The 14,944-nt window shown below is 49.6% G+C and overlaps 2 protein-coding genes across 8 annotated transcripts in view; one reads left to right on the top strand and one right to left on the bottom strand.

Annotated features, from left to right (window-relative positions):
* TASOR2 (transcription activation suppressor family member 2) overlaps positions 1 to 6,113 on the top strand; it is a 79,311-nt gene extending 73,198 nt beyond the window's left edge. For all 7 annotated transcript variants that reach the window (XM_053895420.1, XM_053895427.1, XM_053895423.1 and 4 more), the window contains 5 exons: positions 289 to 414; positions 1,192 to 1,345; positions 2,192 to 2,297; positions 4,293 to 4,474; positions 4,928 to 6,113. In XM_053895420.1, the coding sequence (XP_053751395.1) occupies positions 289 to 414; positions 1,192 to 1,345; positions 2,192 to 2,297; positions 4,293 to 4,474; positions 4,928 to 5,046 (687 nt within the window). In that variant the 3' untranslated portion in view covers positions 5,047 to 6,113. The remainder of the gene's footprint in view (positions 1 to 288; positions 415 to 1,191; positions 1,346 to 2,191; positions 2,298 to 4,292; positions 4,475 to 4,927) is intronic.
* Positions 6,114 to 6,950: 837 nt separating this feature from the next.
* Positions 6,951 to 14,944, bottom strand: part of GDI2 (GDP dissociation inhibitor 2) — a 33,901-nt gene continuing 25,907 nt past the window's right edge. The window contains exons 7-11 of the mRNA XM_053895428.1: positions 11,017 to 11,116; positions 9,657 to 9,828; positions 8,250 to 8,394; positions 7,995 to 8,049; positions 6,951 to 7,901 (exon numbers count right to left, since the gene is read on the bottom strand). Of these exons, the coding sequence (XP_053751403.1) occupies positions 7,755 to 7,901; positions 7,995 to 8,049; positions 8,250 to 8,394; positions 9,657 to 9,828; positions 11,017 to 11,116 (619 nt within the window). The 3' untranslated portion in view covers positions 6,951 to 7,754. The remainder of the gene's footprint in view (positions 7,902 to 7,994; positions 8,050 to 8,249; positions 8,395 to 9,656; positions 9,829 to 11,016; positions 11,117 to 14,944) is intronic.

Here is a 14,944-nt window from a genome sequence, read left to right as displayed (position 1 = left end):
TCGGGCTGCATGCTGCATGTAGAACCTGCTTAAGATTCTCTCCCTCCCTCTCCCACCATCACCAAAAAAAAATTTTCAACAACACAAAAACCTCTCGAGTCCAGTTAGTGACACCCACGAGCCGTGTTTTAGACGCGGAAGCTCCTTTAGAAGACAAACTGCCGTTTCTGTTGCCTTGTTGGGATGCAGGTTAGTACACAGGATGTGCTTTCTGATGCCAGCGAACTGTAGAAGTAATTCTGGGCAAATACGCTTTTTTATTGTAACGGTTCCTTGTAAATCTTTCAGGCCCTTCTGAGGAAAGGAGGCCACGCAGAAATGGAACCGCAGCGTTTCTGTCAAGCTTTTCCCAGAGAGAACGATACACTGGTGGTCGTCATCAGAAACGAAGACATAGCATCGCATTTGCATCAAGTACGTGTGGTGATCTTTTCTCACAGAGTGTGTGTTCTGGGCATTTTACGTTGTCTTCCAAATGACCAGACCCGTCGTCGCTTCCCAGGGCAGAAGTGAACTTTCCCACTGAATCCAAGTGGGAAGCCGACGGGGGTCGAGGGTGCACCCTCGGACCGTGTACTTACCGAGGCGTTTCTGGCACGTCGTGTCTGAGTTGAGACTTTCATAGTAACTGGGGCAGAACCACGGAAAGGGAGGTATCGGGACACTTTCTCAGCTGAGATACAAACCTGTGTCTCTCAGTGCCTGGCAGCAGTAAACCTCCCTTCGGAAGGACTTGTGAAAGTGTTCTTACCTCTTTGCTATGATATTTATTTACCCGTTACTTGCATCAGAGTAACTGCCTGTCCCAAGAACTGCGCTCGGGGGTGGGAATCGAGCCCTGCCGTGCAGGAGGCCCGGGGAGCCGGAGAGGGAGCAGCGACGGTGCGAGCCTGTCGCCTGCTTCACTACTTGACGGGTGTCCAGGCCTCCGCTGTGCCTTCCCTCCGTCACCGTCCTCGGCCTTTGGAGTTAGAAGGGGACGGGCCGGAGCGAGTGTGCGGCGTGGACGGTGAACGGAGTCAGGACTGCTTGTGAGGGGCGCTCCTGGTGTTGGATAGGGCTTCGCAGGATTCCCGGTCAGTCGTCCAGGCGAAGTTCCTTCCGGCTGTCCCCGGACCTCGAAACCCTGGGATAAAAGTGCCGAAAGCGACCTGACAGACCTCTTTCCCGGGATGCGTCTGTGTTTGCTAGATTCCCTGTTTGCTGAGGCTGAAGCACTTCCCCGGTGTCGTGTTCGCTGGCGTGGACGGCCCTGAAGACGTCCCCGAGTGCACCTACCAGGAGCTCTTCCACGCGGGAGGCTTTGTGGTCTCAGATGACAAGATCCTGGAGACTCTGACATTAGGTTGGTCTTGTGTCTTCCTCTCTTCTTTCTTTAAAGGACAGTCAAATCAGTTTCTCTTCACCCAGTGACCCGACTATGATTTCACCCAAAAGAAAGTAACAACTCAGTCTCAGTCGCCACCTTCAGAGGCCTGAGTTTTTGCCGCGTGCTGAGCACTGGCACCTCCCTGGGGATCGCTGGCATCCTCCTCCCCAGCCCGAGTGCTCTCCGCCTCCTGGTGCTGACTGGTGATGGGACCGCCAGCCCCGCTTCTCGGTCCCTTCCTGTCAGTGCTGCCGCGGAGCCGTTCACCGCGGACTCTTGCTGTAACTGTCCCTACACTGGCCCCATCCGCCCCCCCCCCCGCTCCCGTTACCATCACCCCTGCCATGCTGTTGATGTTCTGGAAGTCAACAAATGGCTCCCAAAAGCCTTCTTGAGTATGTGCCGAACACTCACAATTCCCTTCCCTCTGGGCACGGGACGTGGAGGGAGGTCAGGGCGGCAGCCGGCTTTGAGGTATCGTCGGAACCTGCCCAAGCTGACGGCCCAGAGAACTTGCCATAGGTGCCCCTCGTGGGCCAGAAGGCGGGACGGGGTTACCTCCACAGGCGTGACTTCCGCCCAGGCACCTGTCTTCCTCCGGCGCGGTGGGCGCTCCCGCTTGTTCCGTGTGTCCGTGCCGCGTCCGCGTGGCGGTCCGGGCGCTCCTGCCACGGCCGAGGGGACCGCGGGTCGCCGCGTCCTAGCCGTGCGGGGGAGGCCCGTGCACTGAGGCCCGGGACCTCGGTTCCCCCCGGGAACCGTCGCCGGGCTCCGACCGCACGAGCCGGGAGCCGACAAGGCCTCTTGTGTTCCGCTGTGTAGTTCAGCTGAAGGACATTGTCAAGACCCTGGAGAAGCTGAACGGAAACGGGAGATGGAAGTGGCTGCTTCACCACAGGGAGAATAAGCAGCTGAAGGAAGACGTCAGGTGAGGTCTGCGCGCGGGGGCGGGGGGCAGGGGCGGCCACCTGCACATCCAGGCGCCACCTTCGGCTCCGTTGGGGGTTGAGATTTGGTTTCTGGGGCCGGGCTTTTGGGGTAGACAGCGGGGTCGGGGCCGCCGCCCGGAGTTTGGGGCCCACGCTGTGCGCGCTCGGCCAGGAGGGGGTCAGGTGCGCGAGTCTGGAAGGTGTGGGTAGCGGAGTTCAGGTTCCGCCACCGTGAGCGGAGGGGACGGAGAGCGAGCCGTGGGCTTGCCGCCATGGTGCTTTGTCCGGTGTTGATCCGTGTATTGTTTCCACGGTCACGGGGATGGAAAAATCGAGAGCAGGACGTATCCTCGGTTAAATTTTACCCCAAACAAGCCCAGAAACAGGTCTTGTTTCAGATGTACAGCTGCTGAGCCCTGGGGCCTGCGGGAGCCTCTGCACTCGGGGAGGCAGGAGCCAACGGGGTCTGGCGCGGGGAGCTGGGAGGAGGCCCCACAAGCCCCGGTCGAGGACCTGCGGGGGCGCTGACGGGCGTTTTTGGCGGCGTCCCGGCCCAGCTTCCGAGGCTGCTGACGGCGAGGACCTGCTTCGGTGGCATAGTGGAAGCACAGGGCGAAGACGGAGCTGATCCAGCTCAGACAAGAAGTTGTGAAGCTGGGCTTCGAGCCCGGAACGTCCATCTCTAAGATGACCACGTCTCCCCGCACCACGCCCTCCCGAGGAGGACAGACGTAGGTGCAAAACCGCACACGCGGGGGATCTTGAAAGGGACGCAGGCAGCCCCGAGCAGGGTTCCGGGAGAGGCTCGTACCTAGGAACGAGTGCAGGAGGGCAAATGAGCCAGGGGGTCCAAGCGGACCCGAGCCCACGATATCGTGGAAGGGGTGCAGGGCTCCAAGGACCTGGTGAGCGCAGAGGCCGTGGCCAGGAGATCCCGAGGAGGTGGTGAGCGGGCACTTCAGAGGAAAGATTCAAGTGCAAGGAGGAGTTCCGAGGTACCACCTCACCCCTGGTCAGCTGGCACGAATAAGCTTACTTCCCGTTCATGGGACTTTGGGGTAAACGGACCCCTTGCTGCTGGCGCTGTCCTCTTCAGAGGGCACCCGCCTCACATGGAGCGGGCGCGGTGGGAACTCGTCAGAAAACTCCCCACGTCCTGTGGCCTTCAGAGGAACTCATCTTAATCTAAAACCCCAAAAACCGTTAAAAACTGCGTTAAAAACTGCAGTTCCCCAAAGAACGTTTATAGCCACGTGATTATGAGAAACTACAAAAGCAGCCTCCCGTCCATCTCTAGGCGAACGTGACCGGCTTCCACGGGAGCGTACCCACAAAAGCTGGTGTCACAGGAGTGCGCCGTGTGGTGCCCGGCGGGGCATCGGGTTCATCCCTGCTACAGGGCGGGAGAGCAGACACAGGGACGTTTCACAGTCAGACATCTTCCACTAAAAGAGGAAGAAAAGATAGGTAGTTACGAGATTTTAAGAGAGGTGAGAAATTACGAAAATTCCCGCTGCTACCTAAGCGTAAGGACATCGGCGTCTGGCAAGCAGTGCGGGGCCTGAAGAGCGGCTTTGGAAGCGCTGCTGTGACAAGGCACCGCCGGGCCCGCTAGGAATGACTGAAGGGGGGCCCGCCGAGCAGCGTCGTTGGGAAGTGGCAGTAGGTGAGCGCGTGGACGTCCCTCCTGCTCGCAGCGAGGCCCGTGCTTCCCGGACACCCGGAACGCTGACGGGAGGAAAGAGCCAGCCTGTCAGGTCGTGAGGGAACCTGACGCGACGGTGACGTCCAGGAAGCCAGGGGCCCGGTGGAAAAGAACAGAAAAGGCAAAGAGCATCCCCGGAGGTTTGAGTGTTTTGACGTAAGAGGTCAAAGTATAGCGAAGGCAAGTAGCGAAGGAACGAAACAGCTGAAAATCCAGATACGGTAAAAAGTAGCCTCCCGCAAGTTGCCAGGGAACCCGCATTTGGTTAACGTTTCTGTGTACGTTGCAGAGCGGATTCGATCGCACGTAAGAAGAACTTAATACTGAGATCCTATCAGAGTGCGAATCTCATCGAACTGCTTCATTACCACCACTGTGACTCTCGGTCGCCAACAAAAGCAGAACATTTGAAATGTCTGCTCAACCTGCAAGTTCGGCACGTCCACGCCAGGTTCGCGGTCTTCCTGACAGGTAAACTCACCGTGTCCGTTCTGCCAGCTCTGGAAGGGTCCGGGTGCGGTCATCGGATGCCGTACGGGATCTGTGCGGGACCCCCCCCCTTCCTGCCTGGTATGTGCTCCTAAACGCATGGGAGGCCGGGCCGAGGGGCGCCGTGGGCTCTGTCTGGCGGCCCTCCGGTCCGCTTGTCTGCTGGCTGTGGCCTGCGGGCACCTCGAGTTTTAGGCGAACGTTCGCCGAGCCGTTAGAACTACGGAAGGTAGGGCCACAGTCCTTCTGTTTCAGCGGTGCTCGGCACCCCCACCCCCACCCCCACCCCGGCCGCTCCCAAAGCTTCATACCCCTTCCTCCCTGGACCAAGTCGTTCCATAAAAGTTTTGCTTCTTAAATAAAAGGGGTTCTGATGCCTGAAAAGTATACATCAATGACTTTTTCACCAAAAAGGTATTTTTTTTCTTTTTACAGAAAAGCCTACCATCTCCAGAGAAGTCTTTGAAAACAGTGGCATCCTGGTTACAGATGTAAATAACTTTATTGAAAATATACAAAAAATAGCAGCTCCGTTTAAGAGTAGCTATTGGTAAGAACACTTTCCAGAACTCTCCCTCGTGAGCAGGACAGGACTGATGTGGACATTCTGTGAGGAAACCAGTTGTTTGAAAACTCCGCTCTTTAGTATACATCATGCTGTAAATTTTAAATCTGTGTTAGGGGTGGGATTGCTGTTGGTTTGGCATTAAAGTCAGAACTTTTGAAGGATCGTCTACTTCAGCGTCCCCCGTTTCATCTGAATGACTGAACGCATTTTCACTTGTGGTTCATCTCGTTCCCAGGACGGGAGATAACGTCCCTCTTCGACAGCGTCCTATTTACAAAACATTTCTTGGTTATTCTGTTTATAAAGACGGAATGACCAATTTTGTGTTTATGCAGGGGACTCCGCTGCAGCTTGCCTAGAACACCAGTGGTGCCACCAACAAATTAGTATTTTCCTTTTACTTTGGAAACTTTAGATACACGGAACAGCCTTCTCATATCTCAACAATCAATGTTCTACGACATAGGAGTGTTCTTCATTTCTTCACACTCTGCTCTAAAATCTTGGACTTCACTCACAGTGGGACAGCAGCTGTCTACCAGCTTCGGGTTATACTATTAAATATCGTTTTAAATTATTTCATTTTTACGGAGCGCCTTCAAAGCTATTAAGCTCAACGTTAAAAAGAGTTTTACAAACACGTTTACTTAGGTGTAGCAAAAAGAAGTCTATTTTAACCAATAGCTTTGTTTTTGCATGTCAGTGTCGAAAAGGCGTACGTAGTGCATGTTACAGCCTGTTTGAAAGGTTTCGCCACCCTTGTAAAAGCTGTAATCTTGGTTTTATTTGCTGTTACTCTAGCAACACTACAGGAAGTTAAATGGTACAGATTTATGAACTGTCATTTTTCACTTAGATTTTGTAAACAGCGCATTACAAAGTCAACCCTCGGAGGAAGAAAATCATTTATTTATGGTATTAGAAATAATTTCTAGGGGAATCTTTAAACTCAAAACCAAGCAAAAAAGTTTGTAGAGATACATAGTATCTATTTGGAACAGAGGTTTTTCTAACCAATTTGTTTCATTTTTTAATAAAGACAACTGAAAATCATTCAGCTGTTTCTGCGATTCCTTCCCTGGAGAACCTTCTGGCAGTTTGTAGCCCATTTAACAGGTAGGACTTCGCTTCCACTCCTACCACGGGACCTCCATCTGCCGGTCCAGCCCCCACAGCCCTGACCCGAGAGAAGGCTCACAGAACTCCAGGACGGGACCTCCGCCCTCCTGCCCCTCCCGCCGAGTCGGAAGGTGGGCGCCTGACGCAGTTTCTCGCCTAGAAACGCCCCCGCTCAGCGAAGAATCCAGGAAGGGGGCTGTCACCCTCCTTGGTCCACTTGAGCCCCTGCTGTGAGCTGAGCCTGCTGTCCTCTCCTCCCTCAGACGTCCACCCCTCCCCCTCTTGCCGCAAAGTCTTCCCACAACCCTTTTCTAAAACTGCTTTTCCCCTTAACCGAGCCCCAGGGTCAGTCTCGGCCCTGCTGCCCTCCCAGACTGCCTCTTTCATCCTCGTACCCGCTGGCCTGGCACCTAAGTATTACAGGCGCTCCGTGGCTGTCGAGTGAGGGATGTGGAAATACAGTTCTTCTCTGTGCTTCTAGCCCGGCGGGCAAGGAAAGGCTCGCTGGGATTTTAGATGATCTTACCACGCAGGCCAAGCCGTGGGTTCTCGACTGGGGCAATTCTGTGCCTCAGGAGGCTGTGGCGAGAACACAACTTGGGGTCTACTCACAGTGAAGCCAGAGGACGGGCGTATGTTTAGCCATCGAAATCTGCACGTGGCCCCGTCCGCTGCAGCCACGCCGAGGGGAGTGAGCAGCTGGGGCGCACCCGGGGCGAGCCCCACTAGCTCTTGATGTCGGGACACAGACAGACCAATCGAGAAAAGAACTGGTTTCCAGAGTTTGGCTTTATTTGCAGTACAGAAATCACCTGGAGCCATTCTGAGACAGACACCACTGAAGCGGAGGCTCTGTCAAATCAATACTGCGTCGCAGCTTTTGGTCCGTCGAAGAAGCCACACCTGGGATACAAAAGAAGCTTCTACGTTTACCTGCTTCACGATAGGGGCCTTTCCCCTCTGCTCTTCTCAATCTTATAAGGTTAAAACACCGCACACAGGCCTCCTCCAAGATGACTCGCACGGTCCGGAGTTGTGTTAGAATTTCAGGCCCACGGAACCCCAACTTGGGGCCGTGTTCCGTGGGCGCTGTCGTAATACTTGATAGGAGACGTGAAGGTGTAGGGAGAACGCAGGGATGCCGTCCCGAATTATGGAACATTCCATCTCGAATCTCCTCCATGTCAAGAGGACAGACGGCACGCCGCCCACCGATCCGGCTCTCGGGCGGCAGCAGCGCGCCTGCGAAGGCGGCGCTGATTAAAAGATACAAATCCTGTATCAAGTGCTCTGTATCAGTATCACAAGGGATTTTTAAAACTGATGCTGCACTAGGGGGAAAAAAAGCCAGTACTGGTTAAACCGAACAGAATGTGGTCACCCGCCAATTCTGAATAGCCACTCCAGGAAAACGAGTTAATACATGATATTAGAAAGGGGAGGAATATTTACTGGTACAGTGCTCTGCGATCTCCGTTTTGATTACAAAAGCAGGCCTTACAATATTGATTTCATACGATACGCGTCATTTGCCAAAGGGAAGTCTGTCCTAATGAGATGATAATCGCACCGCCGTTAGTCTTCCCCGTAGATGTCATTCTTCTTGCGCTTCATTTCCTCGAAGTCAAACTCGGATCCGGTCATCCTCTTATAGATGTCTTTAATGTCGTCACAAGTTGTCTCAAAGTGAGTTGTAGCATCGTATGCACGGGAAATAAAGATCTACAAACGAAAATCACAAAGACCTGAGACGCTGCAGGGGTGTCTCCCAATAAAGCCTGCGTGTTGATACTCTCTTCGGAGCGCCACACTCACCTGGCTTTCTGTTCCCAAATCTTTTGGTACAAGGAGGTCACTGATGCTAACAAATCTGGAAGGAAAGAGAGAACGGAGTCAGCAGGCGAGCGGACCCCAAGCCCACGCTCCCAGCTCTGCCTGAAATTCAAAACCCAAAGGACGAGACCGGCAGGCACAAGGCCCACACCACAGCCACTGGCGGCTCTCACCCGGCTCGCCACACTCCGTGCAAGTATCAATCTCGGGTTTCAGCTAAACGAACACATCGCTTACTTCTGTTCAATTGGTTCCAAAAGCTCCAGAGCCGGTCTGATTTCTTTCTCCGGTTCCTTGGTCTCCACAGTCGTACTGACTATGGCGATGTACTTGCCTTGTGCGGCCACGTTGTGTGCGGAGGAGATCATGCAGACGTAGATATCTGGAAACAAGGGAAGGCACTCACTGCCGGGGCTTGTAAAGCTCGGGAATATGCGCGTGCTCTGGCGTCCCCCGTGTATCTCCTCGAGGTGTGCGTTAAAATTGCCTGGGACTGACCAGATCTTCTAGGCAAACCGGGTCACACACAAAAGTCTGCAAGTATCCGGCGACTTCTAGCCCACTGGACAGTAAGGACACGCGGAGCCGTGAACCGCCAGGCTCAGGAGGTTTCTTTTCCCGGCTCTGCTACGGCTACCTACAGAGCCTCACAGAGCAAACTGACTGCTCTGGGGTCGTCTTCCTCTCCACGCCTTGCATTTAGAAAGGTTTATTAAGTACCGCCTCTTCATTTATTTATTAGGATAACAAAACTGCAAATCAGCATAAGCTATTCTTCGGTTGGCACAACGAACTCTGTCATTAGGGGCGCGTGGGTGGCTCCGTCAGTTACGTGTCCGACGGGCTCAGGTCATGATCGCGTAACTCGTGAGTTCCAGCCCCGTGTCAGGCAGGCTCTGTGCTGACCGCTCGGAGCCTGGAGGCTGCTTTGGATTCTGTGTCTGTCTCTCTCTCTCAAAAATAAACATTAAAAAATAAACTCCTATAATTCTTCCTGTGTCCCGCTCAGTAGCTACTTATTTTCCAATGTACAAAATCATGACTGAGCTCCCTTTGCTCTTTTGAGATTTTCACAGACCCTGCGATCTGCTTGGGGCCTGTGAACATCCCTCTGTTCCAGTCATGACCTGTGATTCTGGTTGCTCCCGTGGAAAAACAAACACAGCTCTTAATAGTGTGTTCAAAAGCTCCTGACTCCTTTTAAGTTGAAGATTCGATAAATATAAGCCTTAGGGCTTCACGTGGAAGGAAGATGGAAAAAGGTAGGGGATGCAGACAGCTGCTTAGCACAAACAGCTTAGGAATTACCAATTTTAGAAGTGAGTCCTGATCTTCCTCAGAGTATTAGGCTGACAAATCATGTCAGCTAATGACAGAAACCTCCAGAGGCACATCATCACGGACACCACACTCCTCTAGTCCAGCCCTGATCCCTCATTCTAGACAAGCGCACAGATCCAAGGCAGGGCTCTGGGACTCGTGTGCGCCTTCCCGTGTGAGGACCCCTCACACCTTGTTTCTCCTGTGTAACTTAAAGTTTCTTCACTATAACAGAGCAAATAAAATTAGGAACTTGGGACAAAACATGAAGCGAGTTATATTTAACAAAATCCTACAAACATCTGCCGGATCCTCAAAGCTCACCCGACTTCCGATTGACTTGGTTCTGGGGAATGATGATCTGGCAGGAGTTGGCATCGTTGGTGTTCTTGATGGGGTGGCTGAGGATGCAGATTACTCTGAGCACCTGGCCCACTTTTTCTACTCGGTCTTGGACGTAGCTGGGATCACAGATGAGCTGCTTACAGCGAGCAACCTGTCACGAAACGTGTAGGTAACATTTATAATATTCGGCGTCCACAATGTTTTTGATAGAAGGTTGACGCCCCTGTCCCTGGAGTAGAATCTGTGGCCCTCATAAGGTTAACCGTAACTACGGACAACTTAAAACTAGTTTTGCTAACAATCCCAACAGAGTCTCCTGGAACAGATCCGTGAATTCGAAGTCCTGTTCAAGTATTCGGCAACCTGGTGCACAGCCTTTAGAAGTACAGGTTTTAGAACTGCACAGACAGGTTTCAGATCCCGGCTGTAGCCAACCTCAAAGGGTGGCTGTTGGGTTAAACGGAATACTGTACCGAAGGCTGTCATCACAGGGGACTGTCCCCAGTAAGAAGTACGTGTTCCGTAATTTCCTGAGAGGGAGCAGCCCTGAGAAACGAGGAGATGAAACTCCGTGCTAACAAAGACTCTGAGATAGCAGATTATTTCCCAGAACCTCCCGTGCCGAAAGCACAGGACAGTTACCAAAGGTCTACAATAGTAACGCTTCGTTCCGACGGCCACCCGGCGGGTGTCGATCACGTGGTCCTAACCCACGGAAGACCATCAAGAACACCGAAGTAGGTCTCTATCCCCAGCTTTGGAGCAGTTCTCACTCCTTGTGAGGGCTGCCATTTCACAAAATACAAATGACCTGGCTGGCAGACCCATGGCATCAGCATCCCCTGAGAACTTGTAAGAAACCGCAGGCCCACCGCATCAGGATGTGCACGTTACGAGGAGTAACACAGGTTTGCGTGCAGTTCAAATTTGAGAAACACTGCGCGAAACTCCACCTAGCCAACACCCAAATTAAATGATAAAGTCCTCAGTATCCACCAAGTCCAAACTCAACCAATAAATTATAAGCGGTACAAATAAAGGCAGATCTAAAGGCACACTCAGGAGACAGGCACCAACCTACACTACATAAATACACACTACTTACCACTTAGACTTCATCCACAATGTCTATTTCCATCTGAAGCGCTAATCAACCCAAGAGGAAATAATACTTTTTAAGCACAACATCTGTAACTAGTCCTTAGTCATTACAAATGACAAGCTGCCATAAAGAAACCACATGTGGTCTGGAATCTAGCATCAACGTCCATTCTACATTATGTTAAATAACATCTCCTTCAAAAAAACATGGTATTTTTTAAATTGTAAAAGCTCTTACCTCTCCTTCAGATTTCACACCAATCACTTTTCCATTTTGCACAATGATTTCCTCAATTGGCTTGTTGAGCATGTAGGTACCACCATAAATAGCACTTAGCCTAAAAAAATGTTTGAAATTATAATTTATAATTGTGTCCATGACTAAAGTCTCCTTTCTTAGATCTTTGTGAGTTACACAGGCGACGTATATCTGCTCAATTTCCTTCTAGAAGGTATTAGTTTAAAAGTCATTAAAGCAACAATTTACAAAATAGAGTCAAAACCATGAAGTCTCACATTCAGTCCTGAATGCCAAGTCCTTTTGAAGTGCTTATGCTAATCCTCCAGCATATAAATGAAACTAAAAAAAAAAAAACAAAACCAATCAGGAGGCCCTGGAGAGTGACTAAAAAAGCAGACTGACACTGGAGAAGAGACTTGAAGGAACGAGCGAGATCCTCTGTGGTTCCTATGGCTCTCCCCGCGAAGGAACCCCTTTCTCCCCATCCCTGTAACAGCGCGGCTAGAACGAAGCAGAAAGCCAGCGACCTCTTACTGATTCAAGGTGCCACAGGACAGAATCTGGGGCTGTCAAAGGAGATGAAAATTGTGGGAGGAAATCCACAAAAGGGCAGCCACCAAATCTATAAAATCTCTTCAAATCGTTAACTAACTCTGGAAGTGCTTGTACCTGAGAGATTCCAAGAAATCAGCAAAAGCAACAGCCAGAAGGTGAAAAGAGCGGAGCCGAGATTATAGCTGAGGGCCTTAAGGACAAATGGGTTTGAAGTCTGAAACTGCCCCATTAGAGAGCTTGGTCTATGCACATCTTGAGCTTTCCACTGTAAACCCCAGGAGGATCACACCTCATCACAGCAGGACTAAAGATTAAGCCAAAGAGAGACACACACACACACAAAACGCGCCCTCCCCATCCAACAAAGTGTCAACTCAAGCCTCAAAAGTTCAAGGTGCCTGGCCAATAATTTAACTACCCACTTGAGCAAAATCGACACTCTTCAGAGAAAGAATCCAGCATCTCTAAAACGTGCCAATCAATGTGTCTAGTCTGCAGTCCACTATCACCAGACATGTGAAGAGACGAACTGTGACCCAAAGTAAAGATTTCGGGAAAAGCAATCGATACAGATGCCCAGATTACCTACCGATGTTAACATATGCAGGGGTAAAAGGCCGCTATTATGTATACATTCAAGGACAAGCATCCTCATTCAAACAGACATTCAAGAACACATTATTAGCACAGGGGCGCCTGCCTGGGTGGCTCAGTCGGTTACACGTCCAACTCTGGATTTCAGCTCAGATCACAATCTCACGGTTTGTGAAATTGAGCCCCTCACTGGGCTCTGTGCTGACAAGTGCAGCCTGCTTGGGTTCATTCTCTCCCCCTCTCTCTGCCCCTCCCCCACTTGTTCTCATTCTCTCTCTCTCTCTCTCTCTCAAAATAAACTTAAAAAAAGATTAGTATAAATGTATCCAGTAGGATCAAAACGAGTAAACAGAATCTCATAAAAAAAAAAAAAAACTATACTTAAAAAACTAGAAATTCTACATATAGAAGTACAGTACCAGAAAACAAAGTTAAAACTCACTGACTGGGATTCATAGGCTTTTGGAAATAACAAAAAAGGGAGCCTGTGAACTTGAAGACAAATCAATAGGCATTATCCAATATGAAGCATGGAGAGAACAAAAGTTAAAAAAAAAAAAAGAAAAAAAAAGCAAAGAGTCTCAGTGACCTGTTGAAGTAATACCAAGCATCCAACATGCACGAAATTAGGTGTCCCAGAAGGAGAGAAAGAGGAAATGGGACGAAACATCTGAAGAGGACAATTATAAAATTCCCAATTTGATATACACGATTAACTCACACATCGAAGCAGTTCAGCAAATCCCCACGCAAAACCACACACAGGCGAATCCTAGCGAGACCGCCAAAAACCAGAAAGAATCTTGCAAGCAGCCAGAGGGAAAGACCCCATTCCAAACAGGGACACAGCGACCAAGGACAGGGCGGCCACCTTCTCAGCAGGAACAGCAGACACGAGTGAGGGAGCCGCAGCTGTCACGTGCGGAAGGAAAAAATCTCAAGCCGACAAACATCCTTCAAAAATGAAGGTGACAGAATACTTTCAGACCGATGCCAGCGGAGACCCCTCACCAGCAGACCCGAACTACAAGAATGCCACAGAAGGGCTGGACAGAGAGGTCACCACACGGAAACAAGGATTTACGAGAAGAGCAACACGGATGGTAACGTGGTAAAATGACTACTGTTCCTTCTCTCCGCTTTACACTGTTTAGTGCAGAACTTGTAACACCGCACTGTGGAGTTTAGTAAGTAGACGTAAATTACAGGCAACAAGAGCACTAAGGAGAACGGACCAAAGGTGTTGCGAAGTGGTTCTATCTTATGCAAACTAGCACAATATCCACCCCAAACAAACTGATAAAGGATGCACATGATAATCTGCAGAGCACTAAAAAAGTAAAAATAAAGAGGCATGGCTACAAAACCACTATAGGGATTAATCTGGAATGGTAAAAAAAGACTTCATTAATCCAAAAAGAGAAAAGAACAGAAGCGGGATAGAAACAGATGGGAGGAAAAAGGAAAACAAGCAACAGACCCAATCCCAGCCATATCAATAATTAAATAGACATAAACTGAACCAATCCCATTAAAGGCCAAGGTTGTCATACTGGATAAAAAAGCAATATTCAACCATATGCGGTCTCTAAGAGACTCACTTCAGTATAAAAACAAAGTATGAAAGTAAAAGAATGGGGAAAAAATATAAACAGGAAGCAAGCTGGAAAGGTTGTATTTAGCATGAGACAAATCAGAAACGAGTCTCACCTTGTTAAAGAACTCTAAATGTATGAAGTACAAACTGACAGCACTAAATTGAGAAAGAAGTAAATCCACTCTCTTGGTGGAAGACTCCCTCTCAGTAACAGAACTAGAAAAAGAACCCGGAAGAACACACGTGCGAGCAGCTCTCCCAGCTACCCGTACCGAGCACTGAGCCCACCACACACCGGATGTACGTTCCTTTTTCAAGGGCACACTCATTCACCAAAATACATCGTTTATTTGACCATAAATTAGGCCTTAATTTCAAAGATTAAAATTTTACAAGTTTATTCTCTGATCATCGCGGAACTGCATTAGACAGGAGTAACAATACAGTATTTAGGAAAATCTCAAAATGTTTAGCAATTAAGCGCTACCCTTTCAAGTAACCCAAGGATCAAAGAAGAAAAACAGGAAAGATAGGGTACCATTCTGAATAATACATATTTAGAGAGAAACTTGAAGACTTTTTTAAATCCTCATGTTAGAGAAGGAAAGTGAAAATCAATGATCTGTTTCAACGTTAAACAGCTAGAAGACGGGCACCTGGATGGCTTCAGTCGGTTAAGCGTCCGACTCTCGGTTTTGGCTCAGGTCACGATCTCACAGTTTGTGAGTTCTGGCCCGGTGTCACAACCCACGCTCTCAGCACAGAGCCTGCTTGGGATTCTCCCCCTCCCTCTCTGTCTCTCTGCCCCTCCCCCACTTGTGCTCATGCACTCGCTTTTTCTCAAAAATAAATAAATTTTTAAAAAATTCAAGAATTCATTTGAAATGGTCAAATTTCTTGTAACACAACTGATGAAATAAGAAACGGGACATTTGAGTAGCCTCATTTTCAATTCCTATGTGTGTTTACACACACATACACACACTTGCAAATTAAATCCAACAATAAATTAAAAGAAAAATACATCATGAATTAAGTGTTGTTTCTCCTGGGAATGCAAGGTTTAATATCCAAAAAATAAATCTGTAGTTCACCATAATAACAGCATAAAAAGAAAATCTGCATTATTAACTCAATGTCAATATCCATTCATAATAAAACAGCAAGCCAAGAAAGAGG

The sequence above is a fragment of the Panthera pardus genome, unplaced genomic scaffold (assembly GCF_024362965.1).
Source record: "Panthera pardus isolate Hobbes unplaced genomic scaffold, ASM2436296v1 HiC_scaffold_6, whole genome shotgun sequence".
In the NCBI taxonomy this organism is placed as follows: domain Eukaryota; kingdom Metazoa; phylum Chordata; class Mammalia; order Carnivora; family Felidae; genus Panthera; species Panthera pardus.
The sequence above is the reverse complement of the archived record's forward strand: the minus strand, read 5'-3'. Positions and strand labels throughout refer to the sequence as shown.